This window comes from Carcharhinus amblyrhynchos, chromosome 1 (genome assembly GCF_965287045.1).
Source record: "Carcharhinus amblyrhynchos chromosome 1, sCarAmb.v2.hapA, whole genome shotgun sequence".
Lineage (NCBI taxonomy): Eukaryota > Metazoa > Chordata > Chondrichthyes > Carcharhiniformes > Carcharhinidae > Carcharhinus > Carcharhinus amblyrhynchos.
This window is the reverse complement of record NC_137324.1, coordinates 73,756,368-73,782,722: the sequence shown is the minus strand read 5'-3', so window position 1 is coordinate 73,782,722 and position 26,355 is coordinate 73,756,368. Positions and strand designations below refer to the sequence as shown.

The 26,355-nt window shown below is 38.9% G+C and overlaps 1 protein-coding gene and 1 long non-coding RNA gene across 7 annotated transcripts in view; one reads left to right on the top strand and one right to left on the bottom strand.

Annotated features, from left to right (window-relative positions):
• The window catches only part of LOC145341960 (calcium uptake protein 3, mitochondrial-like), a 177,398-nt gene that overhangs the window by 142,667 nt on the left and 8,376 nt on the right, over positions 1-26,355 (top strand). For all 6 annotated transcript variants that reach the window (XM_080187109.1, XM_080187083.1, XM_080187100.1 and 3 more), the window contains 3 exons: positions 1,705-1,876; positions 13,259-13,367; positions 14,796-14,953. In XM_080187109.1, the coding sequence (XP_080043235.1) occupies positions 1,705-1,876; positions 13,259-13,367; positions 14,796-14,953 (439 nt within the window). The remainder of the gene's footprint in view (positions 1-1,704; positions 1,877-13,258; positions 13,368-14,795; positions 14,954-26,355) is intronic.
• Positions 1,824-25,374, bottom strand: LOC145342015 (uncharacterized). Its single transcript, XR_013886487.1, has 5 exons — positions 25,267-25,374; positions 21,636-21,806; positions 12,269-12,403; positions 7,978-8,020; positions 1,824-1,893 (listed from the first exon to the last, which is right to left on the bottom strand). It is a non-coding gene; the product is annotated as an uncharacterized LOC145342015 (long non-coding RNA).

The following is a 26,355-nucleotide window of genomic DNA, read 5'->3' as shown; positions in this document are numbered from 1 at the left end:
TAAGTTCTAAAAAGATAGATGTGACTCAAGATAGTTGAACTGATTAAGACACAAATGCAGTGGACAGCAAAATTATTGGGTCAAGATGCAGGACCTACCTGATGGAAGAAAAGCATTTTGTGTAAAACCTTACAAACCAGCTAAAATTAACCCTGATTCCACAATTGTGGAAATTAATGCATGTGAAACCATTTAACCCATCTGTGTTTTTAACAATCCTATTGTTCTCTGTACTTTATCTCCATATTGATACATACATAGAACTGTCTCTTCCTGTGCTTCATATTATTTATACTTTTTGTCTTAAACCATGTATTCATGTCTGCCAATAGCAAATAGTTCCAATAGTCCTCAGGAGAGAACTTCCTACAAACCTTCCTTGTCCCTCTCCTGCCTCTTGTTACTGACTCCCAAACCAGAAGAAATAGTTTTCTTAATAGTGCTGTCAAAATCCTTTGCAATTTAAAAGGCTGTATCAATGGACTGCAGCAATTCAAGAAGGCAGCTCACCACCACCTTCTCAAGGGCAACTAGGGGTGGGCAATAAATGTTGACCAGCCAGCAACACCCATGTCCCACAAATGAATGAAAGAATCAAATCTCTTTCCCTACACTTCACCCAGTGAAATAATTCATATCTCCCCTCAAGACGAAAGTTTTATATTTCTGATATGATTTTACATACCCTTGTCACATTTTGATGAAAAGTATGATTTATTACAGCTTTTTGGAAAAGTTAGGTTTGAGATGTTGAACATCATCAATTTGTTTCAAAATTGAGAGACCCCACTTCTAATGTGGAGATTCACTTCAAAGGCAGGCAAAACAGTGAACTGCAATTTTATGCAAATTTATTTTAATGGTCAACAAAACCCTAGCAAGGCAAATAATGCATAGACTTATATATCAATTTTCTGAAAGATTTGAGATTTGTTACAGGTGTACAAGACTATGATGAGTTTGAAAAGCTGTTCCCTGATGTACAAAGCTAGGGGACATGGAATTAAGGTTTTAGGCAACAGACCCATGGCAGATGTGAGGAAAAACATTTTTATGCAATAAGTGGTAATGACCTGCACCTCACTGCCCATGAGAGTGATGAAAGCGGAATTGATTAGTGATTTCAAAAAGAAATTTAATTGGCATGTGAGGGAAATAAATTTGCAAGACTCTAGGAAAAGATTAGGGAATGGGATTAAAAAGATCCTCTTCTTAAAGAGGCATTAACGCAATGGACTAAATGGCCTTCTGTGTGTAATGTCTCTCTAACTTTTACTTTCCACATTAATTAATTTTGTTTGTGGAATGCACATAACTTGTTCATTAAGTTACGTTTACAACAGAAATTAATTACCATTGCATTATTTTGCATTAATGTTATTTAGTATAAAGATGAAATACAATCTTTACTATATGTTGAAATTATATTTTGTATTCTTTGCTGGCAGATTCACAAGGTGTAAATGGAATGCAAGCAGTAACATATCTGCAAGCACTTTAAATAACTAGCAGTTATAAGGAAGTTTTTACTCAGTTAACTCACAAGTCCGTTACAAAGCAGAATGGAGTATATCCAGAACTACTGCAGTTTACAGTAATTTTCACTATAGTTCTACTCCAAAATAGCTACTATTTTTCTATTTCAAGGTAACTTGATTTTTTGACTGTGTGCTTTTATTTATTTGTCTTTGAATCCTACTTTAGGTTCATGGATAATATACAGACTGAAATTTTGGAGACTGAATTCCTTTCATACTCCAAAGGAATGACCACAATTAGTGAAGAAGATTTTGCTCGTATTCTACTACGTTACACAAATGTTGACAACATAAGCAGTTATCTGGAGGCTGTTCATCAAAGGATTCCTGAAGAGAAGGTAGTCTTGCTTGTAATCTGCAGAATTTTCCCCAAAAGAAAGATTGAATTACTAATTCTTAAAATCAACTTTAATATTTTGTCACTCTCTTCTAGATTTAACAAACAAAGTACCTTAAATCAAATATATCTTCTTAACCAGATCTAAAATGCTTTGCATTTAAATCATATCTTTAACAAATATTTCAAAACAGTTCATTCAAGCAAAACCTTTGTGAAACAGTATGGTGTACTGGCCTTCATTAATCGAGGGATTGAGTTTAGGAGTCGGGAGGTAATGCTGCAACTTTAAAGGACCCTTGTCAGACCCCACTTGGAGTACTGTGTGCAGTACTGGTCGCCTCACTACAGAAAGGATGTGGAAGCTATTGAGAGGGTGCAGTGGAGGTTTACAAGGATGTTGCCTGGATTGGGAGGCATGCCTTATGAAGATAGGTTGAGGGAGCTAGGTCTCTTTTCCCTGGAGAGACGAAGGTTGAGAGGCGACCTGATGGAGGTTGATAAAATGTTGAGAGGAATAGATAGGGTGGATTCTCGGAGGCTGTTTCCCAGGGCTGAAATGGTCGCTACGAGAGGACACAGGTTTAAGGTGCTGGGAAGCAAGTACAGAGGAGATGTTAGGGGAAAGTTTTTCACTGAGGGTGGTGAGTGAGTGGAATTGGCTGCCGTTGGTGGTGGTAGAGGCAAACTCGCTGGGGTCTTTTAAAAGACTTCTGGATGAGTATATGGGATCTAATGGCATTGGAAGTTACAGATAGTTCTATGGCTTGGTAGATTTGGATGTGATCAGCGCAACTTGTGGGCCGAAGGGCCTGTTTGTGCTGTGGTGTTCTGTGTAGTACATTGAAGCGAAGAGATGAGTTAAGTACGGTCAAAAAGATAGTCTTGAGAATGCCTTCACAGCCAAGGAAGGAAAGTTGAACGGTAAAGGAAATTTGAGATGAGCTCTAAGACAACTGATGCCACTATCACGAGTGAAGAGATCCACAGGAAATGGGAGTTAGTTATTGAACCAAAGGGCGTGGCTCTCACATACAGCTGTAAAAGATTGCACAATTTGGGTGAAGGAAGCCCAAGGAAGTATTTTCAAATGAAGATAGAATGTTGAATTTGTCTATATAAAAATTGATGAACTAGGAGGACATAGTATGGGATAAGATGCTGGCAGTGAAGTATTAGACAGAATGTTTGCAAGAAAGCTGTTAGAGAAATTAAGACTGGAGATAGTCAGCAAGGTTTCGTGAGAGGCCTCTCAGATTTGATTGAATTCTTTGAGGAGGTAACTAAGTGTGTAGATGAAGGTAGAACAGTTGATGTAGTATACATGGATTTTAGTAAGGCGTTTGAAAAGATTCCCCTTGGTAGAAGGTAAGGAGGTGTGGATAGAAGGAAATTTGGCCGATTGGATGAGTAACTGGCTGTCTCACAGAAGATAGAGGGTGGTGGTGGAAGGAAAATTTTCAGACTGGAGGCCAGTTACCAGCGGTGTACCAGAGGGGTCAGTGCTGGGTCCCCTGCTATGTGTGATTTTTATCAATGACTTGGAAGAGGGGGCTGAAGAGTGGGTTAGTAAATTTGCTGATGACACCAAGATTGGTGGAGTAGTGGATGAGGTGGAGGGCTCTTGCAGGCTGCAAAGGGACATTGATAGGATGCATAACTGGGCAGGAAAGTGGCAGATGGAGTTTAACCCTGATAAGTGCGAGGTGATTCATTTTGGTAGGACAAACTTGAATGCGGACAACAGGGTCAATGGCAGGGTTCTGAGGAATGTGGAGGAACAGAGAGATCTTGGGGTCCATATTCAAGTGGATAGAGCTGTGAAGAAGGCTTGTGGTGTGTTAACGTTTATTAATGGGGGGTTGAGTTTAAGAGTCGTGGGGTTATGCTGCAACTATACTGGACCTTGGTGAGACCACATTTGGAATACTGTGTTCAGTTCTGGTCACCTATAAGAAGGATGTGGAAGCAGAGGAGATTTACCAGGATGCTGCCTGGTTTGGAGAGTAGGACTTACAAGGAAAGGTTGAGGGAGCTGGGGCTTTTCTGTTTAGAGTGGAGGAGGATGAGAGGCAACTTAATAGAGGTTTATAAGATGATGAGGGGGAGAGATAGTCTCTGCACGTCCACTCTATTTCCTCGGGTGGATGATGCTGTTACTAGGGGGCATAACTTTAAGGTTTATGGTGGGAGATATAGGAGGGATGTCTGAGGTCGATTCTTCTTCACTCAGAGTGGTTGGGGTGTGGAATACACTGCCTGCTGTGATAGTGGAGTTGGACACTTTAGGAACTTTCATGCGGTTATTGGATAGGCACATGGAGCACACCAGAATGATTGAGAGTGGGATAGCTTGATCTTGGGTTTGGACGTAGCTCGGCACAACATCAAGGGCTGAAGGGCCTGTAGTGCACTGTACTGTTCCATGTTCTATGTTCTAGATAGCAGAAGTACAGAAGAGGGTTTTGGTTGAAAGGGAGGTGGGTTAAGGTTGAAAGCAGATGATCTGAGGCTGAACCATTATCATGTGGAATATGACAACCTTTTGAGCCTAAGCTGAGCTTCTGACTTCATATCCAATTACTAAGATTGGCTACTTGCACCTGCATAACACTGTCCTGATTCTGCAAATACTGTTCCTCCTCCTCAACCAGTGTGGTAAAGTCTCAACTATGCCACTGTTGCTTCTAGACTCAATTCTTACTGTGCTTTCCAGACTTATATCCCACTTGCAACCTCTGCAAAATTGAACTTATTCAAAATTCTGCTACCAACAACTTTCTTTCATGCAGCACTCCTGGACCGATGTGTACCACAACTTCGGCCTTGCATTCTTCCCCTCTGGACCCTCTTCTTAATGTCCTTTAACTTGGCACCTGGGAGGCAGCACATCATGCAGAACTATTGATGATATATCCAGTGAGCTTTATTTTGTAAATTGAGATCTGGATGTGAGAGTTGATGTCAAGGCCAACATTTATTGCCCGTCCTTGGTTGCTCTTGAGGAGATGGTGATGAACTACCTTAGAACTGGGGGTTTCTGTCTGTGGAGGATGTCCTTTGTAAATCGGGGCCAGCCCCCAAGATAGAACCCCATGCTTTCTTCCTACCTGCCCGCAGCCTTAAATTCTCCCCCACTCCACAATCTGACACTCCTTCCGAAGCTGCCCAAACCTTCCCTGACCAAGACCCCAGACTTATCTGTTTCTGGGGTCTATGGGTGTTGTATCTTGGAGAATGACATGAGAGAGCGTGGGGCATTAAAACAATGGAGTATTATTTATAGTTGAGTCTTTCACTGCTTCTTCTCTGCCTGTTTCCCACGCTAGAGAATACAATAATACAGCAGAGCTCAGTAAGCCAATAAGAATTAATACAAATACATAACAATGGGCCTTCTTTCTCCTCATCTTGCAGTCTCAGTAGCACCTACTAACAAGCTCTTGGCAGTTCTGGGGTAAATGAGCTGCCGATGAATCTGATTAGCCAGCAGCTTCTAAGGGCAAGGCAAGCATCCCATCTGCTCTTGTTTAGCCTGCGCACAGCATGTTATGACTGGGAGATGGGCCAACGTGGAATGGATCGGCTCCACTCTGGTTTTGCATCCAAAGTGGAAAGTAGCAGTAAGGGGGTGCTATCTACATTCCTCCCATAATATTCAGCCCATGGACCTACATCTGTCAATCTGTCTTATGCAAAATAAACTTTTGGTTGTTGCTGATTTAATTTTAAACATGACTGCATTGTACTTTGTTTATTTTCACCAATCTGTTTGATAATTACTCAACAATGTAGGACGAAAGCCCTCTGAATCCCCTACCCAGGGGGCCACCATTGAATGGGCCTGGCATACTGCCTTACTTTCAGGAGTGGAATGTGTGAGCGCAGGGGCCAAGATGACGGAACGGCCTGAGAAAACCTGAGGCCATTGCTGTGACTGTCAAACAGTCGCAGCAATAGAGCCCAGGACATTGGAGTCTCAGACAGGGTAGAGTGAAGAAGCACATCTTGGCAAGTTCCCAGTTGTTCCAAGTAGCTCCTCAGCAGTAAAATGTCAAAGCCTCCCAAACCTGGGAGGAGAATGAATTGGTGTGTGTGAGAATGAATGTGTGAGTGTGTCTATGAGCAGGAAGGTAGTGAGCCAGACACACTGTCAGACCCTGCCCTCCACCTCCCTCTACCACCTTCACCCCCCCTCCCTGGCTATTCCATCTCCGCTGCCCACCCTCGCTGCTGCCTGCCCCTCGTCACCGCCAGCCCTCGCTGCCTCTGCCCCCAGCCCCCCCAAAAATCTATCCATAAAGTGGACTGGGAGAAGAGGAAAACCCAGACTGAAAAGCAACCTGCTTCCAACCCTCCACTTTGGTATGAATTTTGCCAAGGCCAGCTTGGAGAGTGTAAGGTGAATGCAAGTGTTAGTTAAGTCTCATTGCTCAATTCAGACCCAGCCCCCACTCCTTCGCTGGTGACTAGGACTTGGGACCTAGTCTGTCTTTCTAGCTCTGATTCTTTATCAAAAAGGCAAAAAAAATTGATTAGCTTTGCTGCTTGGCTCTTTTTAATGGTAATTTTTATTAATTATTCCTTTATTGCTGATATTTTTTTAAAATCATTTTTAATATATGCCAAACCTTATCTTTCCAAAATTTGCTCATGGGGCCTTTGGTGAGAAAAAGAAATTCAACTGTGGCATTAGGCACAGAAAGAGTGGATACACCTGGTTTATAACTTCCAAAAAAGAGTTGTCTAAATGTTTCTCTTTAAAAGAAATAATGTTTCTCCTTTAAAGCAGATCAATGATTTAATTGGCCAGTGATTAGGTTATTGGTAAAAGTTTATTGATGAACAAGAGTGTCTTATCAGTAGGTAAAGAGATATTTTTGAAAGAATTCAGCAGCCATGAATAGTGAAGTGTGTTATTGCTCATCGCCTCATTTATTGATAACCGGTGCCTGTTATCGGCGGGGTATCTGAGCAGTAGAAAAATCTAGTAAGTAATTGCATCAATGCAAATCAATAGAGCTGGTGTTACAAATAATCCTTCAGGTGTGGGATGTTTTGGATATATTCCTTCTGTTTTTATTTATAAAAGGATCAGGTTAATGGAAAGTGTGCAAGTAATTATATGAAACCAGAAGAATCTGTTTCTTTTGTACGCTGGGCAACATTGCATTTAGTTCATTGGGACTGTTTTAATTTAATAGGCCCATCTTGCTAAATCTTTAGAACACTGTAAAGTGTCCCAAAAAAAAAAGGAATATGTCCAAAATATTTCTCACCTGAAATTTCAATTTTAACTAAGGGAACAGTTTTGTGTATTTAGTACACATTATTATATACAGTATATTTTTAATTTGTATGTGATAGTTTACTTCCTTGCATCGGGTGAAGGCAGTATTATCGTACAATAAGCTCCAACAGCAATCCATTTCCAATATCAGAGTCAAAGGATTTTTTACTTCACTTACACACTCAATTTTTTTCACCCCTAGAAGGCCCTACTCAATGAATTGTCTATCTATTTGTCTCTACCTACATGTTCGCAGCCATCTAAGTAACAAAGCATTGTTCACTCACAAACCTGGAAGGTCAAAGAGCATCTTCCCATCCCCCTTCACATTTACTCCTAGTCCCTACAGTCACTTCTGTCACCAGAACTCTGACCAAAGCATTGCTGAGGTAAGCAACGACAAAATTTGAATGACAGCAGCAATGTGCATTCCCATAAGTATAAGTAGCCCTATACTTATCACCTGCCCAAACAGATATTTGTAACAGTAATCAAAATGGAAGATATGCCATTTTATACAACAACATTTATCAAATACTGTTTCTGTCAAAACGTTGAAATGAGTTCTGCATTTCCCCCCCTCTGGCTGTTCTCCAGTTTTTATTAATTTTTCTCTCAATTCTCATTTCTAGATAATGGTGCAAAACAATATTAAGATTTCAATATATCTCACAATCATATTTTATGCTAGTCATGTGCATTAAATCTGATGGTGAACTAAAAGAATTATGTGAAATGCAAGTGTAAATGTTACAAAGGGATTTGAGAATATTTGGTAGGGCCTGGCATGAAAAAAAATTAGGAATACTTACATGATCAATAATGGCCCTTATATACGATTCCAGGGATGGTGACCTGGAGAAAGTGAAGATATCTGATTCATTGACAAAAATAAGCTATCTTGGCAGGTGAATGTTAAAGAACCACAAAAAAAATAACATTTTTCCACTTTATTTCCAGCATAATTATATCTAAAGAATAGTAAGAGCCTGAGGACAGAGGGGGGCACAGGAGCTATCAAGTGTTGAGGCGAGCTTTGTTAAAAGGGCTAACTGGTTCTCTGCAACTTTACCCCAACAGTTTTGTTATTATTACAGACTCTAGTCCTCACCTTCCCATGTGTGCCAACTTATGCCAATCTACACTCTCAATAGCTTCTCATACCCTTGATGCACCCACCAATCATCATGGTCTGTTAAAGCCAGAGGAAAGAGCTCCAGCCACTACAATCTTTACTGATACTAAGGGCCAGATTTTCACTGCTAAGATCGACAGATGAATTGGAAAATTTAATGTGATTCAATCAACAAAGGAGGGTGAGATGAAGTTGGGGCTGCTATCCCAGATGCAGATTAGAGGCACCTTCGTTCTCTGCAATTTAGTCTAAATTGTTAGATTACAGTTTCGCCAATGATCGACAACTTAGGATAGTGAGTGGCCACATGAGTCACCCTCCTTCATCTCAGTGGGCCACGAGATTGAAATCAGGCTTATTCACTAATCATGAGCCCATGACTAAGTTTAAAGATGTTTAATATATGCCAAATATTTCATGACAAGTTATAGAAAATGCTTAATCATTTATATATTAATAGAACTATCAGTTTAAAATGGTAAAAACAAAATAAATCTTTACATTTTGGACACAGAGACAGCGCATGGTTCTCAGCTAATGATTTGTGCAATCAGCATGCACCTCACTTCACTTGCCCTTGCTTCACGTGCATATCACTTCAGTCATACTGGTAGAAAAAAAGCTACGCAGATGGAAATCAGCCCGAATGTGGCAATCTTGTGCATTGGCAACGGTCAACAAAATGTCTCAGGAGAATGTGCTCCCTCCATGCCAACTCAATGCCAGTTCATGCACCCATCCATCCCCTTGGCTCTTCTCGCTCCATGTCAACTCACTATCCCCCCAAGTATACACGATGTACAGAACCAGTGAACCCCTGTGTAACAATGGTATGTTGAAACTATTTCAAAAATATGAACAGGTGTCTTTTTAATTTAAAAACTGGTGTTGCTACAACCCTATAAAAGTGTCAGTTAACCAGACTATAACAGAAGCGCGAAGCACTTAACACCTCTTAACCTTATACAATAAATATTGACCCTTTAACAAAAGAGATCGTGGAAAAAGACAATTTATAACCTCATGGAGATGTCAATCCAGCAAAATCAACACTTTTATGCATCTGTGTAAACAGAATTAATCTTTTTAATCTCTGGTGCAGGTAGCTGATTTGGATCTCCACCTACTCATGAAAACTGGAGTTGGGAATGCTTAGGGGCCTGTTCTGACACAGCTCCTCAGCCCCCATTCTCATAGTCCCACAACTTCCAAACCCACCATCACAAGACTGGGAAAATTTTGCCCAATGAGTTTGAGTTAAGTGTCCCAAATCTGGCTATTCAGGTTTTTCAAAAACTGGATATTTTTATCAATTATAAAACAAAAATGTTTAGTGTGGACAATTCAGCTAAGTGCTGTATTGGGACAGTTTCATATCTGACTCGTTATCTCCTTCACTGCCAGCATACCAGTCTATTTCCATGCTCTGAGAAACCCTCGATCTCTCCTGACCTAGTTTGACTGGAACCGCCCAGCCCAAAATCTGGCAGGATTTGAAATACGACACATTCTCAGTCTTGAGTTTGCCAATTTCGAAACACTGAACCTGTGTTGACAGAAAACCAGGGTCAGAATTTTACAGAGGTTGGGTGACCCAAACTCAAGTGAAGAGACATTAGGCCGCATCATGGTGTCCTCACATGATACTACAGTTGGTGGCACGCATGGGAGTTGGAAGCACGTCTGCTTACAGTTAAAAGGGCAATTAAGCCCACTAAACATGCAATTGTCACAAATTTTACATGGCCTTTGCATTTTACAGTTGATGCAGTGGCCAATTGCTCAGGTGATGTTTTTTCACCACTATCCAGGGCAGGATAAAAGCCCCTAATATGTTTGAGGTATGTATATTCAATAGAAAGTCTTAGTCTACTTCCGAGTATTGGTTACAGTGATTTTTGCATGACTTCCAGTAAACCACTTAGTGTTCAGCCAAGTCAACTTTGTCCTTTTTTGATAGCCACAGGATGTTTATTTCAACTCATTTTTGTGACATCCCATAATAAAGACACCTTAAGTTCTTTATGCTGCTAGCAGGATAGGTGTTGTGCCTATAAAGCAACATTGTTGCATCTTAAAAGGTTGACTGTCGAGATGTCAGCATTAAAGTTTGAACGTCTGAACTGATTGAACAAGGTAAAAGTAAAGAGGAAAATTGTCAAAGAATAACTAATTTGAGCGAAAAATATTTTAATGAGGAGCTGAAGGAAATCAGTATTAGTAGAGAAATGGTTTGGGGGAAATAGATGGGATTAAAGATGGATAAAGCTCAAGATCCTGATAATTTTCACCCCAGTGTATTTAAGGAAGTGGCCCTGGAAATAGTCTATTGGTGGTTATTTTCCAAAACTCTTTGGACTCTGGAATAGTTCCTACAGATTGAAGAGCAGCTAATGTAATCCCGCTATTCAAAAATAAAGGTAGAGAGAAAACGGGGAACTATAGGCCTAATGTCGGTACAGGGAGAAGTTGCTGGAATCTATTAGCAAGGATTTCATCACTCGGCATATGGAAGATAGTGGTATAATCAGATAAAGTCAGCATGGATTTACAAAAGGGAAATCATGCTCGACGAATCTATTGGAATTCTTTAAGGATGTAATTTGTAGAGTTGAACGAGGAGAACCAGTGGATTTCATTCAGAAGGCTTTCGACGAGGTCTCACATAACAGACTACTATGTGAAGTTAAAGCACATGGGATTGCAGGTAATGTCTTGAGATGGATAGAAAGCTGGTTAGCAGATAAGAAGCAAAGAGTTGGCATAAATGATTGGTAGTCAGTGACTAGTGGGATTCCACAAGGATCTGTGCTGGGACCCCAATTTTTCACATTATATATTAATAATTTGGAAGAGGAAACAATGTATTATCTCCAAATTTGCAGATGACACAAAGTTGGCTGGGAGGGTGAGCTGTGAAGAGGATGCAGAGATGCTTCAGCATGATTTGGAGAGGCTGAGTGTGTAGGCATGTGCATGGCAAATGCAGGATAATGTGGATAAATGTGAAATCATCCACTTTGGTAGCAATAATAGGAAGACAGATTATTACTTGAATGGGTGTAAATTGAGAGAGGTGGATACTCAACGAGATCTTGGAGTCCTTGGGTGTCAGTCATTAAAATAAGTGCGCAGTTACAGCAGACAGTAAGGAAGACAAATGGCATGTTGGGAGAGGATTTGAGTATAGGAATAGGGACGCTGTTATTGTATAGGGTGTTGGTGAGGCCACAGTTGGAGTATTGTGTGCAGTTTTGGTGAGGAAGGATGTCCTTGCTATAGAGGGAGTATAACAAAGGTTTACCAGACTGATTCCTGGGGTGGCAGAACTGTCATATGAAGAGAGACTAAGTCGGTTAGGATTATATTCATTGGAGTTTAGAATGGAGAGGGGATCTCATTAAAAACTTAGAAAATTCTAACAGGGTTAGATTCAGAAAGAATGTTCCCAATGGTGGGGGAGTCCAGAACTAGGGGTCATAGTTTGAGAATATAGGGTAAACATTTTAGAACAGAGGTGAAGAGAAGTTTCCTCACCAGAGGGGGGTGAATGTGTGGAATTCACTACCACAGAATGTAGTTGAGGCCAAAACATTGTCTGCTTTCAAGAAGAAGTTAGATGTAGCTCTGAGGCCTAAAAGGATCAAAGGAAATGGGGGGAGGAGGGGATCAGAATAGTGAATTCAGTGATCAGCCATGTTAAAATAAATGGCGGAGCTGGCTGAAAAGACTGAATGGCCTTCTCCTGCTTCTTGTTTCTATGTTTAAAACTGAAATGTTAAAATTGAAAGAATCAGCACTGAATTTAAACATAATTCTTTGCAATCACATGATTAGATCATAAATCTGCGCAACAAACTTCATCACAATGGTGAAGTGGCAAGATCACTGCTTCCAGATTGTTCAATAAGCAACGTGTTTTCTGAAGCAATAGGAGCATGTTTCAGACTAACCAACCCTTCACTGACCAGCGTCCTCCCAGGAATGATGGGTGCAAGTGGACATCTTGGCTTCCTCAGCCCCTGGTGATCGGTTGCACACACTGACTGAAAAACTGTGGCCCATGCTTATCTCAATGAGGATGGTGTTTGGTTCAGAGAAATCTATAAGCACAAAAAATGTAAAGTTTTTTTTCATGTAAAGTTTGCTGCTTTTCTGTTTACTTTTATTGAAACATTGGCTTTTCAAACTTTTCCTCTGGGAGAAAATAAGGTGTAGAAAGCAGAAATAACACTTCATTGATATGAAAACAATTAAAACATGCAAATTGTACATTTCTTCTGCCTGGTGTGTTCTGCTCACGATACTTAACCACACAAAAAAGCTGGATGAAGATACTAATTGGCTGTGGTTCCTTCCATTTACTTAGTATTTTCCCGTTTTTTATTTTCTGTTTTGTTGTAAAAATACTTAGAAGCTTGTTTTTCTTAGATTTTAGCTGCTTTCTTGGCTTCACAATTATATAAATAAGGTAGTGAGTTAAGTTGCGCAATGTTCTAAAGGTTGAAACTTGCAGACAGACATGAGCAAATCTTTTATTTGGTGTCAAAAGTCAAAAGATCTGCCTTAGAGGGCTATGTTTATAGACACTAAAAATTGCCTGAGCGCTGTAGGTAAACAATTAGTACTTGGCACTCATTAAAGAGTGTGTTTTTTCCAAAATTTTATTTCAGTTGAATTGTGTTGAAAAGAACAGGTGAAAGAATCTTTGACCTAATCTGTGGAAAGTTTGCTGACCTTCAAAGATTTTTCACTCTGTGAGTGATCATCAAGTCTAGTATTAACCTTCTATTGCTGGGTCATATCACACATGAAGTGTTAGATATGGAACCCCACAACAATAAATCAAATGTAGTGCCCAATCAGATACAATTAAACACCTCCTGATTGAAATCTATATAGCACTTGAGTCACAAAATGTTTCAATTAATAATCATTATATTATTGTTTTATTTTAGGGCATCACTTTTGATGAATTCAGATCATTTTTTCAATTCCTGAATAACTTGGAGGACTTTGCCATTGCAATGCAAATGTATAATTTTGCAAATCGATCAATTGGGCAAGGTGAGCAAAGTTGTATAATGCTAATGCATTTATTTGAAATTGTTTCCATTAAACTGGGGTCATGTGGGCAAAAATAATTTTACTACATTCCACACACTATAAATTGTCCTTATCAACAGTCTTGTAATGGGACAAAGCCATTTGCTCAGCATGCAAACTTGATGCTGAAATAGTGACATCAAAGCAATCCTGCAGGATAATGGCTACCCTGATCAAATCATTTCTTTCTGTATATCTCACAAATTAATGAATAGGCCTTAGTCTGCCGCTTCTGTCCTGAAAATTGGCCAGTGTACCACAATATCCTGAAGCAGTGGGGTGTCTCAAAACTTTAAGAAACTGGCAGTTTCATGTCGTTGTAATGCAATATCAACACAAGTGGTATTATCCACTAACAGGGTGTTGCCATCAAGCCAGAGAGGTTGAGTGCAAGAGTAGAAGCTTTGGCATCATGTCTCTTTATCAGCAATATGCAAGTTCTGTATTACAAAACAATTCAAAAATAGTTTTGTTCAGAAAACTTTTTCAGCTTGTGTGATTTCATTAGCAAAGTAGGCTTTGCTCATTAAAGTGTGCATTACATATTCATTTAATATTTTGGTTGTTGGCATAATTTTAAGTAATGAATTGCAAGGCAACTTTACTGCCTTTTAATATTGTTTTAATTTTACAATGACACCTTAATTATTTACCCTGACCCCTTTTTGGCATCTCAGATTCTTAGCATTTAAAAAAATAAAACAGCATTTTAACCTTACTTTTGGCTAGACTGATTTTATTTTCAAAGCTAGTTCTGGTAAGTCAGAATTATAGGAATTACTGCTTTAAGATCAGTGACTTTTTTCATATTATACACAGACTTTTTAACATCATCTGGTAGATAAAAGATGAAATATTAATGATGATGATTTGACCTGAAAACATGTAACATCATTTGGCTCAAGCTGCAGTAGTACCAATGTTGGTAGCAAATTCCGAGGAAACATATACTCGATAATAGAACGCTTACTGTGTATATTACGCTCTATATTTAGAAAACTTCCACAGTAATTAAAATTTAATAACTTTTATCTCTTCCTGGAAGCTTTATTCCATTATTAAATCTTAGAATCAAAGTCATATTTCAAATGGTCTCCACAATTTGTTGAGAAATCATTTGTCCGTGCATGTCATATTTTTCTGGATGTGAAGTGTACTGAAAATGTTGCCTTTCTCTGAAGTCCCCATTAAATTTGCAAAACACAAGTTTGAAGGTTAACTTTTATTTTATACCTTTTCATTTGGTATTGAAGCCTTTTTTTTAATTTATATTTCTAAGTTAGAAAAATTAAAGAGGTTCTTAACTGGATTTTCAAGTTTTGGTTGATCTGTAATTTACAAGAAAGGTGAGTTCTTACTTTTAATTCTTTCTTTGGGATGTTTATACAGATGAGTTCAAACGTGCTGTATATGTGGCTACAGACCTCAAGCTTTCTTCACATTTGGTAAATACAGTTTTCAAAATCTTTGATGTGGACAAAGATGATCAATTAAGTTACAAAGAATTCATTGGTGTTATGAAAGATCGACTGCACAGAGGATTTAGGGTAAGCATATATATTTTTATTAAAGATTAATGGCAAATTGCTTTGAAAGAATATTTGCTTATCTTTACAGCTTAATAGGTGATAATTACCTTAGAATCTAGCAATCTCAAAACGCATATTACATCATTAATGCATTTGAAAACAACTGGAATGCCAAGCACGTGTAATGAAGTAAACAGTAGCACTACTGGATTAGCCCAGTATTATCTCAAACCTCTATTTAATGTTTAAACTTCCAAGGATACCTTTATAGAATGTTGTCAGGTGAGTAACCATTTTGTTTTTAAATCTTTCATCCATTGAAAGTATGACCTGTTTACATGGACATCTACTGTTGACATATTCAAAATCACTCTTAAATGTTTTTTATTGCACTTTTTGATAAAGTCACATTATTGAGATACAGTGACTTTATAGCTATGTTTGATCTTGTATTTGCACTGAGTAGAACAACTTTTTTAAAATAAATTCCTAAAGACATTGCTACAGTGATTTGAATTTGTGTGGGAACGATTAATTTAAAAAAATGTATGACTTATTTTCTACTTTAGGTCTCTGTATTCAAGGAAAGATAGAATCCTAGAATCCTTACAGTGTGGAAGGAAGCCATTTAGCCCATTGAGCTTGCACTGACGATAATCCCATCCAGGCCCTATCCCTGCATATTTTCTCTGCTAGTCCCCCTGGCACTAATGGTCAATTTAGCATGGCCAATCAACCTAACCTATATATCTTTGGACTGATTTGATTTGATTTATTATTGTCACATGTATTAACATACAGTGAAAAGTATTGTTTCTTGCACGCTATACAGACAAAATGTACCGTTCGTAAGGAAGGAAACGAGAGAGTGCAGAATGTGGTGTTACGGTCATAGCTGGGATGTAGAGAAAGATCAACTGAATGCAAGATAAGCAGCAGGGAAGAAGCTGTTCTTGAGTCAGTTGGTACGTGACCTCAGACTTTTGTAGCTTTTTCCCAATGGAAGAAGCCGAAAGAATGTCCAAGGTGCGTGAGGTACTTAATTACGCTGGCTGCATTGCTGAGGCAGCGGGAGGTTGTGGGAGGAAACCAGAGCACCTCGGGGAGACCCACACAGATGTGGGGAGAATGTGTAAACTCCACATGAAGTACATGGGCCGGAATTCAATAGAGGTAGTGGGATCCCAGGGTGCAGATTTGCTTCCTTTTGGTTTGCTTCTCTACTGTCACTCTGCCTCATCATTAATGCATTTGTCATCATTTTGAATGATTGATTTCTCCCAGTCATTAACGTCATTGCTGCCATGCTTCAAGGTAACTTTCAGCGTGTTTTTATTTGCCCCTGAAAAATTGCCAACTTTAGAGTTGAGAAAACACAAACTGGCAGGGGAGACACTTTAGAATATTCCTAAGTGAATTGTTGACTTTGCTAGATTGACACGTTTGTTCTTTCTGTGATCTCTTTTGTCAATGTCTAAATGTTTATTTGAAAAAGATTAAGAGTTGCAAAGTTTTTGAAACCTCTGTTACTTAATACTTTAATTGTCTCATTGACCTTTCCCTATAACAATTGTTTTCCATAAGAACGTTTGTGAATGGCTGTTTTTTCCTCCATAATACACACTTGCCACTGTTGTTATATGGTTCATTGATTATATACACAGCGCACATTGAGGGGAAGGAGGGAATATGAGGGGCCTTTGGGTGGGGTGGTTGTTGGGATGGGGGCATATTGGTGTGGAAGGAGCAGAAGTAAGACTTTTTGAGTTTACCTTTTGAAATGTTCAAAGAAAGAACAAAGAAAAGTACAGCACAGGAACAGGCCCCTCAGCCTTCCAAGCCTGTGCCAATCACAATGCCTCCCTAAGCTAAAACAGTATGCACTTACGGAATCTGTATCCTTCCGTTCCTACTCTATTCATGTAATTATCTAGTTGCCCCTTAAATGACATTATCGTACTTGCTTCCGCCACCTCCCCAGGCAGCGCATTCCAGACATTCACTACCCTGTGTAAAAAAAAACTTGCCTCACACGACTCCTCTAAACTTTTCCCCACCTATGTCCCCTAGTACTTGACTTTTCTACCCTAGGAAAGAACATCTGACTATCCACTCTGTCCACGCCACGGAATCTTGTAGACCTCTATCAGGTCACCCCTCAACCTCTGTTGTTCCAGTGAGATCAAACTGAGTTTATCCAACCTCTCCTAATACCCTCCAGCCCAGGCAACACCCTGGTAACCCTATTCTGTACCCTGTCCAAAGCATCCATATCTTTCTGGTAGCGTGTGACCAGAATTATACACAATATTTTAAATGAGGCCGAACTAAGGTACAGCTGCAGCATGACCTGTCAATTTTTATACTCCATGCCCCGACTGATGAAGGCAAGCATGCCATGTGTTTTCTTGACTATCTTATCCACCTGCGTTGCCACTTTGAGCGATCGTGGATTTCTGCCTGTCAATACTCCTAAGGGTTCTACCATTTACTGTATAATTCCTACGTGCATTGGACCTTCCAAAATGCATTATATCACACTTGTCCGGATTAAACTCCATCTGCCATTTTTTCACCCAAATCTCTAACCGGTCTAGATCTTGCCGTATCCTCTGACAATCCTCTTCACTATTCACCAATTATTGTGTCATCTGCAAACTTACTAATCGGACCAGCTACGTTTTCCTCCAAATCATTTATATAAAATACGAACAACAAAAGTCCCAGAACTGATCCTTATGGTACACCGCTAATCACAGCCTTTCATTCAGAAAAGCACTCCTCAACTGCTACCCCCTGTCTTCTATGGTGAAGCCAGTTCTGTATCCATCTTTCCAGCTTTCCTCTGATCCCGTGTGACTTCTTTTGTACCTGTCTACCATGAGGTGCCTTTTCAAAGGCTTTACTGAAGTCCATGTATACAACATTCACCGCCTTTCCCTCATCTATCATCTTTGTCACTTCCTTAAAAAAAATCGATTAAGTTAGTGAGGCACAACTTTCTCTTCACAAAACCATGCTGTTTATCACTAATAAGTCCATTTCTTTCCAAATGTGAGTAAATCCTGTCCCTAAGAATCTTTTCCAATAATTTCCATACCACTGACGTAAGGCTCACCAGCCTATAATTTCCTGGATTATTCCTGCTGCCCTTCTTAAACAATGGAACAACATTGGCTATCCTCCAATCCTGTGGAACTTCACCTGTAGCCAATGAGGATACAAAGATTTCTGTCAGGATCCCAGCAATTTCCACCCTAGCCTCCCTCAGTATTCTGAGATAGATCCCAGCAGGCCCTGGGACTTATCTACTTTAATGATGTCAAATACCTCCTCCTTTTTGACACCAACATGACCCAGAATATCTACACACCCTACCCTAGGCTCCTCATAGTCCCTTTCTTTGGTGAATACTGAGGCAAAGTATTAATTTTGTAACTCGCCCATTTCCTCTGGTGCCATGCATAGATTCCCTCCACTGTCCTTGACTGGACTAACCCTGGCTACCCTCTTGCTCTTTACATACATAAAAAATGCTTTAGGATTTTCCTTAATCCTGTTTGCCAAGTACTTTTCATGACCCCTTTTAGCCCTCCTATTTCCTTCCTTAAGTTCCTTCCTAAGTTCTTTATACTCCTCAAGGGCTTCATCTATCCTAAGCCTTTTAGATCTTATGAATGCTTCCTTTTTCTTTTTGACAAGGCTCATAATATCCCCTGTTATCCAAGGTTCCCAATACTTGCTACTTATTCTTCATCCTCACAGGTACATGCTGGTCCTGAATTCCAATCAACTGACATTTGAAAGACTCCCACATGTCGAATGTTGATTGACCCTCAAACAGCCTCCCCCAGTCTACACTCTCCAGATCCTGCTCTTGATGTAGTTAGTCTTCCCCAATTTAACATCTTTTCCCAACGATCGTTCTTGTCCTTATCCACAAGCACTTTAAAACTTATGGAATTATTTTCACTGTTCCCAAATCCAGACAATGATTCACATTTTCTCTAAGGGCCATGACCCCTATTCCTGGAGAAACTGACCAGACTCTGTGAAAATTGCGGTGCTAAGAGATGCCTACTCCTGTAAGTGAGCAGGCCTGGTCAGGAGTGCAAGGTGCAGGCTCACTACCCATACATTTACCCTGTGCCAGTGAAAATTGGAGTGCTGGAAATCAGTTGGGAATATCAACCTGGGCCCAACTTCCATTTTTAAATAGCTCCAGAGATTTTCTTCCTGAAAATCCAAGCCTAGAACTCAGTGTCATTTAAATCAAGATAAGAAGTCAGTTAATTAGGACTGAGTTGACGGGAAATTTCTTCACCCTTTGAAACTCTTTACCATGGAGTGGAGTACTGTGGTGCTCAGTGGTTCAGTAAATTCAAGACTGAGATTGATGAGATTTTTGGATTCCAAGGTAATGAAAGGATATGGGGATCGATGAGGAGAGTGGAATTGAGGCCAGAGATTTGTCGTGGTTTTATTGAATATCAGAAAACTCAAAAGGCCTTATGGTCTACTTCCCCCAAATTCTTATATTTGTATGGTAGGTGTGAATGGAGTAGAGCAAGGACAGTTGTGTGAAATAAGATATAGAGGAGTATTGGTGGAGTGGAATGATTGACCATATCAAATATTGGAAAGCTTGAAGGTCACCAGGAGATGTATTGAACTGTGATTACAATCACAAAGAATGTTATCTGGGATTTCAAGTCCACAAGATAATTTTAATATTATGATTATAGTATGAATTGGACTTTTGAGAGAGGTTCTGAGTTTAGAAAGAGATGGTACATTGATGGCGTTTTCAGGATTGTTGAGAAGAAAGGAAGATTTACAGATCAAGTAGTGGTTAGACGTGCTGATCAAGGGCAAGATTTGTTTAACGAATAATGATGGCAGTATGATGAAGGGAGGGAAACAGGAGAATCTGGACATAATTATATACTTGGGCCATATATTTGGATATAGTTATATACTTAGTTTCACAGTTGTGCTGTCAATTCATTTTTAGTGGTGTCTACAGTTGTGCATTTGTGAACAAAAACATTTTGTAATCTAAACCAGAAATTGGTTGCGTTTATCAACTTAACCCAAATGTGCACCCTGCCTATTATCAGGCTTTAAGAGGATAAACTAAGTTGCATTATCCTCAATCTGCAAATATTTGTATCAATGAAACTAACCACTCCTGAAAGAAGATTCTGTTTTTTTAATTAATTTTTGTTTACTTTGTTAACATTTATGATATTTCACCTTTTACTTTAATGCTGTGTATGTCCCAATCTTTAATTTGCTTTTTGTAAAATGATTAAGAAGTATTATAACATGAGTTGCTTATTTTGTACCACCTGGTTTGTTGTATGAGAACTCATCAATCTAATTGGCTGTTCGGCCTATTCACTAAGATCACTGTTCCTAGATCCCCTATAGATAACGTCAGGTTGAAAATTGCATTAGCATAGGTGAAATCAATGCTTGCTAAATCTTTGTGAGCAGCTTCCTTTTAAAGTCAACAGTGAATGTGGACTTTGCAACTGACCACAAAATCCTAGCCAACATTTTCAATTATGGTTGCTTTTACAGGAGATGTTGATGCAAATGATATTGATAATCCCAAAAATTGTCAAAAAAGACAGTAGGGTAACTAATAAAGCTCGAGATTATCTATGTACAAATGCCATGGCAACTTCAAGCGAGTACAGATGCCTCATTAAATATGAAAATTGATTTGCTGTCTGAGATGTAATGTTTTGCTGTTAGCTTCACAAAAATGTCTATCTCCCTGTTTAAATGCTTTGGCCACATAAAGTTTTTTTCCTTGCACTGTAGATAGATAACTCGCAACAGAAAGTTAAATTAAGTCATTTCAGGTACTCTTTTAATGCTGTGCTATGTCTTATTTTAAAACCAGCCAACCCTCTCCAACAATGAAAATGAACTATCATAAGTGAAAAGTTTAATTCTTTCAGATTTCAGTTGTTATCAAACAGTTTTTTTGCCTGTGTTTCTCTTTTAATCCAATTTTCTTTCTGATACTTTAGTTCTCTTTCTCTACCTAATTTTCTACCAAATACACCCACTGTAATGTACACTTCCTAATTCAAACCTTAAACTGTCCATTTCAGGATCCTTCAATCTGATTGGTTTAGAAGACAAACAGCTGCTTGCCCTGAACAGCGTATCACCTTGTTTCCATCTTGCACGAACAATAACTTGCATTACAAAGTATCAAGGAGATTAAATGGGCAAGATAGGTCTAGCTAATTGCAGACACCTTTCATTGACTGGTTGCAGGAAATTTTGGACAGTTCAAACTAAAATTGTTAGTGCAATTTTGGAAAACTTTGCTGCCATCTTCTGGGGAGTACTTGTTTAAAATCTGAATCAATGTCATAACAGAAGCTTTTTAAAAAAATGTATTTGAATACCTTATGCATTCTTGGAACACTTTATAAAGAATTGTGTTTACATACCTGGAAATTGTATTTTTCTTTTATCTTATTTCAGTTATCCAGTTCATGAACTTCAAGAGTCTTAGCTATTTTGATGCCTTTATTTCTGAGCATTTTTAAATGATTTTAAACTTTTTCAATTAGATTCAGTTTCCCCTCCCAAAATGTATTAGGGCAAGACAGTAAAGACCATGATTTCCTTCCAGCGCCTTTGAATAAAACTTAGATTTCTAAAGTCCACGAACCTTCAGTGGTTTGTTGTTAGAAGGGAACATTCTTATATTCTCTAGTTTGCAAGAATGGGGCTGTCCTGAATTCTGTTGGATGTCATGTCTCCCATATATGCTGCTGTATCTATGAGCGCATCTATGTCTGAGCAGCCAATGGTCACTGTCAGGTGTGGCTGGTTGTTGTGTCTGAAAGTATAAAAATATATTCAGGGTTATTCCAGTTCTACCTTGTTATGCCCTGTGTGTGTGACACTCTTTGGATAGTATAGGTGTTAACATTTGATTTCGCTGGCAAGTGACAAACACAAACAAAATGGTTGAGTTTTTTACAAACTTTACACTGTTTGCCAGTAGCAGGACATTCTGTCTGGTGTGGATGGGCACCACCAAAATGGGCTCTGCCACAATGGAAACATGCTTTGGACAAGTTATAACAGACTGCTGCTATGGCTTTGCAGATGGTTTCCTGCCATGAGTGGTGAACAGTATTCACAGGAATTGAATTTGTTGTATGGTAGTTTTCGTTGGCAACCTCAACTTCAGTAGCTCTAGTCTCTGAAAGCAATAGTGATTTTGCTAACTCCAACAACTCTGAGAGCTTTCCATCTTATTCAAATTCTTTTTGGCTTGTTGCCTAGAGAGGCAACTTTTGATTATTTACGTTTTAATTTCCTGTTCTACATATTCAACATCACCAAAGTCACATTTCATTGGGAGTTGCCTCGATTGTATGCCATATTCATTAGTTGCATCATTTGCTTCTTGGTGAGTCGGAAGACAATTGTTTTGTATTTTCTATTTTTCTTGGGTATGAAGTAGATTGTTAGACATCTTTTGCTGAGTCAGTCATTTTGCTGAGGTGTAAGTGCCTCAAAAATGTCTTCCAACCTCCATACTTTCAGAAGATTAATGAAATTTGGCATGTCAGCTATGACTCTCACCAAATTTTACAGATGCACCATAGAAAGCATTCTTTCAAGTCGTATCATAGCTTGATAGGACTCCTGCTCTGCCCAAAACAGCAAGGCACTACACCTTCACCTTTTGCACATTAAGAATCTACTTATGCTTCAAAGATATTCCAAAGTTCTGCTGCAATCACCATTCTGAGGAAGTTAGCAATCCTGTGGACAAACTCCACCATGGGCAGGATTCTTCAGCCTTCCAGATGTGTGTTTCTAAGTGGCAGGAAGCGACATGCTGTTCCACTGATATCAGTGGAATTGCCCATCAAAGCCACCACACTGTCAAGAAGCCTGCAGGGGAGGGGAAATGTGTGCTGCCGATGAGACCAGAGAATCCCATCATTGTGAAAGACTAGAGAATACCGCCCCAAGATTTGTTTCTCAGTTACTTAAATAAGCAAATTACAAGCTGATGAAGTGACAAATTAAAAACTTCTTAAAAAAAAAGGTCAGTTAGTAGAAATCTGCAACCTGTTTGCACAAAAGCTGCTTTCAACAGCCTGAATGCCACAAAACCAATTGACACACTCAATAAGCCTCAGTAGCCATTTTAGTTCCCATGCTGTTGAGGATATAGCCATTTGAATTAAATTTATAACATAAACACAAAAAACTTATTCAAGAGAAAAATATAAATAAATCTACCTATAAAGTTAGGCACCATGTCTTAAAATTATTTTAGGAACTTTATGCAGCACAAATCCTATCCTTTATATGACCCTGTACTTAAGTTCTGTTCCATTTTTTAAATTTTTCATTGCCTTCTAACTGATAACAAAATTCACCGAGATACCAGACTGCAACTTCCAGATGAATGGGCATTCTGTACCTTGAGGCTCTCATCATCTGCTTGAGGGGGGGAGGGAAAAAGGGGCTTATAACTACAAGCAATGAATGGCAAATCTTATTTTCAGTCATTTATTCCTATTAATAAGGGGTATGAACCCTTCAAAAGTCTTTTTTGAGATCTGAACATTTGGTAAGAGTGAGGGCAAATAAATCCATTCAGATTGGTAAACGTTAAAAAATTACCAACTTGATAAACTAGTGAAGTACTGTTTCAGAGATGGAGAAAGTATAAAAGATGCACAGAAATAGGGATAGAGGTTGTGGAGGGACATGGAGGAAATTAGAGTAAGGAAGACTATCAAACAGATGAGGTGGCTTGGAACATAATTTAACCCAAGCATTGAGGATTTTTCCCATTGGTTGTAGACCCAGTGCAAACCCCCCACATCACTTCCTTTGAGAAAGGCCCTCCCCCACTTAATTAAGGGCCAGTCAGGCAGTTAAGTGACTAGCAGTGGGCCTTCTCTGGGATCAAAGACTTTGGGGTGAAAATCCTACCACCTAGGAGCTGCCAATGCAGGCAGTAACACTGGGACTGGTAGCAAGTGCCAACAATACACCCAAAATCAGCAAGGGAATCTAGGCCATAGCTGAGTGAGGAAGCTGTGGGAAGGGAGTCACAGGTTTGCAGATAGGAGGCCAAAGAAAGGTCAGGGTTGTGATTCTCAGCAGGCCCAACCCTTCCTGATTCCAGGTCCCTCAATCAAATATTAGGTGCCTGAAATGAGAGCTGCTGATTAAATGCCAGCAGCACAGCGAAGCTCTTAAGTGAGTATTAATTAATTAAAGGATGGAGAGAGGAAACAGAGCATTAGAGGCCAGTGAGCCTGACATCAGTCTTTGGGAAATGCTGAAATTCAGTATTAAGGAAACTTTAACAAATAGTCACTTGCTAGTACAGAACTTGGATATTGCTAAAAAGAGAGACATGTTGCTGAAGCTTTTCATCACGCACTTATCAGGACAAATGCAAGAATGCTAAATTTCAAATTAGTAGAGAACAATTTATGCTACAGGAGAAAAGAGTATTGATTGTTTGGCAAGTCAACTCTGGCTGAGGCATTACCATGGAGAAAGCAACAGGGAACTATAGGCTCCCCAAGCTTCCAGGTAATTGAAAAAAAGGTACAAGGATTGAACAAAAGGCATAAGAATTGAGCATATTCCTTTTGTTTGCAGAGAATGGGTTGCTGAGTATGAATGTATATTGCTTCTCCTCTTGGGGAAAGGTATTAAATTCTGCCTGTTGGGAAAATGTGATAAAGTGTACAAGGCATACGGAGAAACAGAAATTCGAAGTATATTAGACGAGCAGAAAGACACAATGAGATGGAAAGAATTATAAATGGCAAAACTATGTACAAACACTGTTAAGAAAAGCTACACTTCACTTGTTAGTGAGTAACATGGTGGAAGATACCTGAGGACTAAATTAGGAAGCAACTTTTAACATCTGCACGTGTAAAGCTAAACGTAGAATTCAAAGAGTTGTGTTCCAATTTATTCGCTCCTGCACAGCTTTACTAAGTCGGTACCTCACCAGAAGACTTTGAAAGACATAAAGGGCATGAAGTTGCAGTACTTGCCCATTAGGTACCCATTAGACATGCCAGAAAACGTTAGGGTTTGCCCATTCGAGTGTAAGGAATTTTACTGCTACCAAACAGCCATTGAAAATGCAATTTTAGAAGTATGGAGTCTCACTGTTGCATATTTTAATTATTGTTGGAGATTTCAAGAAGTAACCTTTTCTCATTCGCTCTCGATCTTATATTTCCCTCTCTTTTGCTTTGTGTACATGATTTTACAATGAATTGAATATTTTAACTTACAATTCCTGGTTTAGACTCTTTAAAGAGTCTTCAATGTGATTGGTTGAAGAAACACTTGAATCTGTCCCATTCACACAGGTTCCAAATCTCCTGCAGATGGTGTCACACTGCTTTTGACTATCTGTGAAGAAGTGCAAGTACAATAAATGGCACCTCTGACCCCAAAATCTAGGTGAATATGTAATGCATTGTACATTACATAGAGTAATGCTCCTGTTCTAACTTACGTACTTTGTAAATGATCTCAAATGAGGTTGCGGGAGCTCCATTGTTAAGATAAATATTTTAATTCTAACAAATGTTGACAGCAGTCTGTCTGATTCTGCAGTCAGATTTGTGAAGGATGTCATTTAATACATTATATCTGCAATGCAGAACATTATATAAAAGTGTTTGATTTTGACAGCAATTAGTAATTGTTAGTAAAAATACTAGTAGTAGCTTCCTGCAAATTAAATTGTATGTGTTCATATGATTATAAAGAGTTAATCAAACAGCTCCTTATTGGTACAGTTGTAATGTTGTGATATTTGCCTACTCCAAAGAATGAGAGCCGGTCCATTGCACTGATTGAATGAAATTGACCTAAAACTTGATTCCAGCTTCCAATCAGTGTTTGTTTGATTTGAAACACGTTTAAAAGAAAATTGGATAGTAACCTGCCATTCATTGACCCGTTTAAATAAACTATCAAAGCCAGTGATTAACAAATATAAACTAGTGATAATGTCTATAATGCTATAAGTATCACAATTTATTGTCAGTGGAATAGTAAAAATAATTGGTACTTACTATGTTGAGTCATGCCTTTGAATCATATGATATACTGCATTTGTTGGGTTTGCTCCTATACTATTAAAATACAGCTTCATCAACTGATTTACATTGTGTTTTTATTGAAAGAATGCAAAAATAAAATAAACTTGCATTTATACATTTATTCCACAAACTCAAATTATATCAAAATAAGATGCACCAATTTTTACTAATGTTGACTTTTGCTGGTCTAATATTGACTACTAAGTCAGCAACTTGGATAAAGTATTTTTAACTTTCAATATTATAAGTCAAAGCTCATTAAAGCCACAA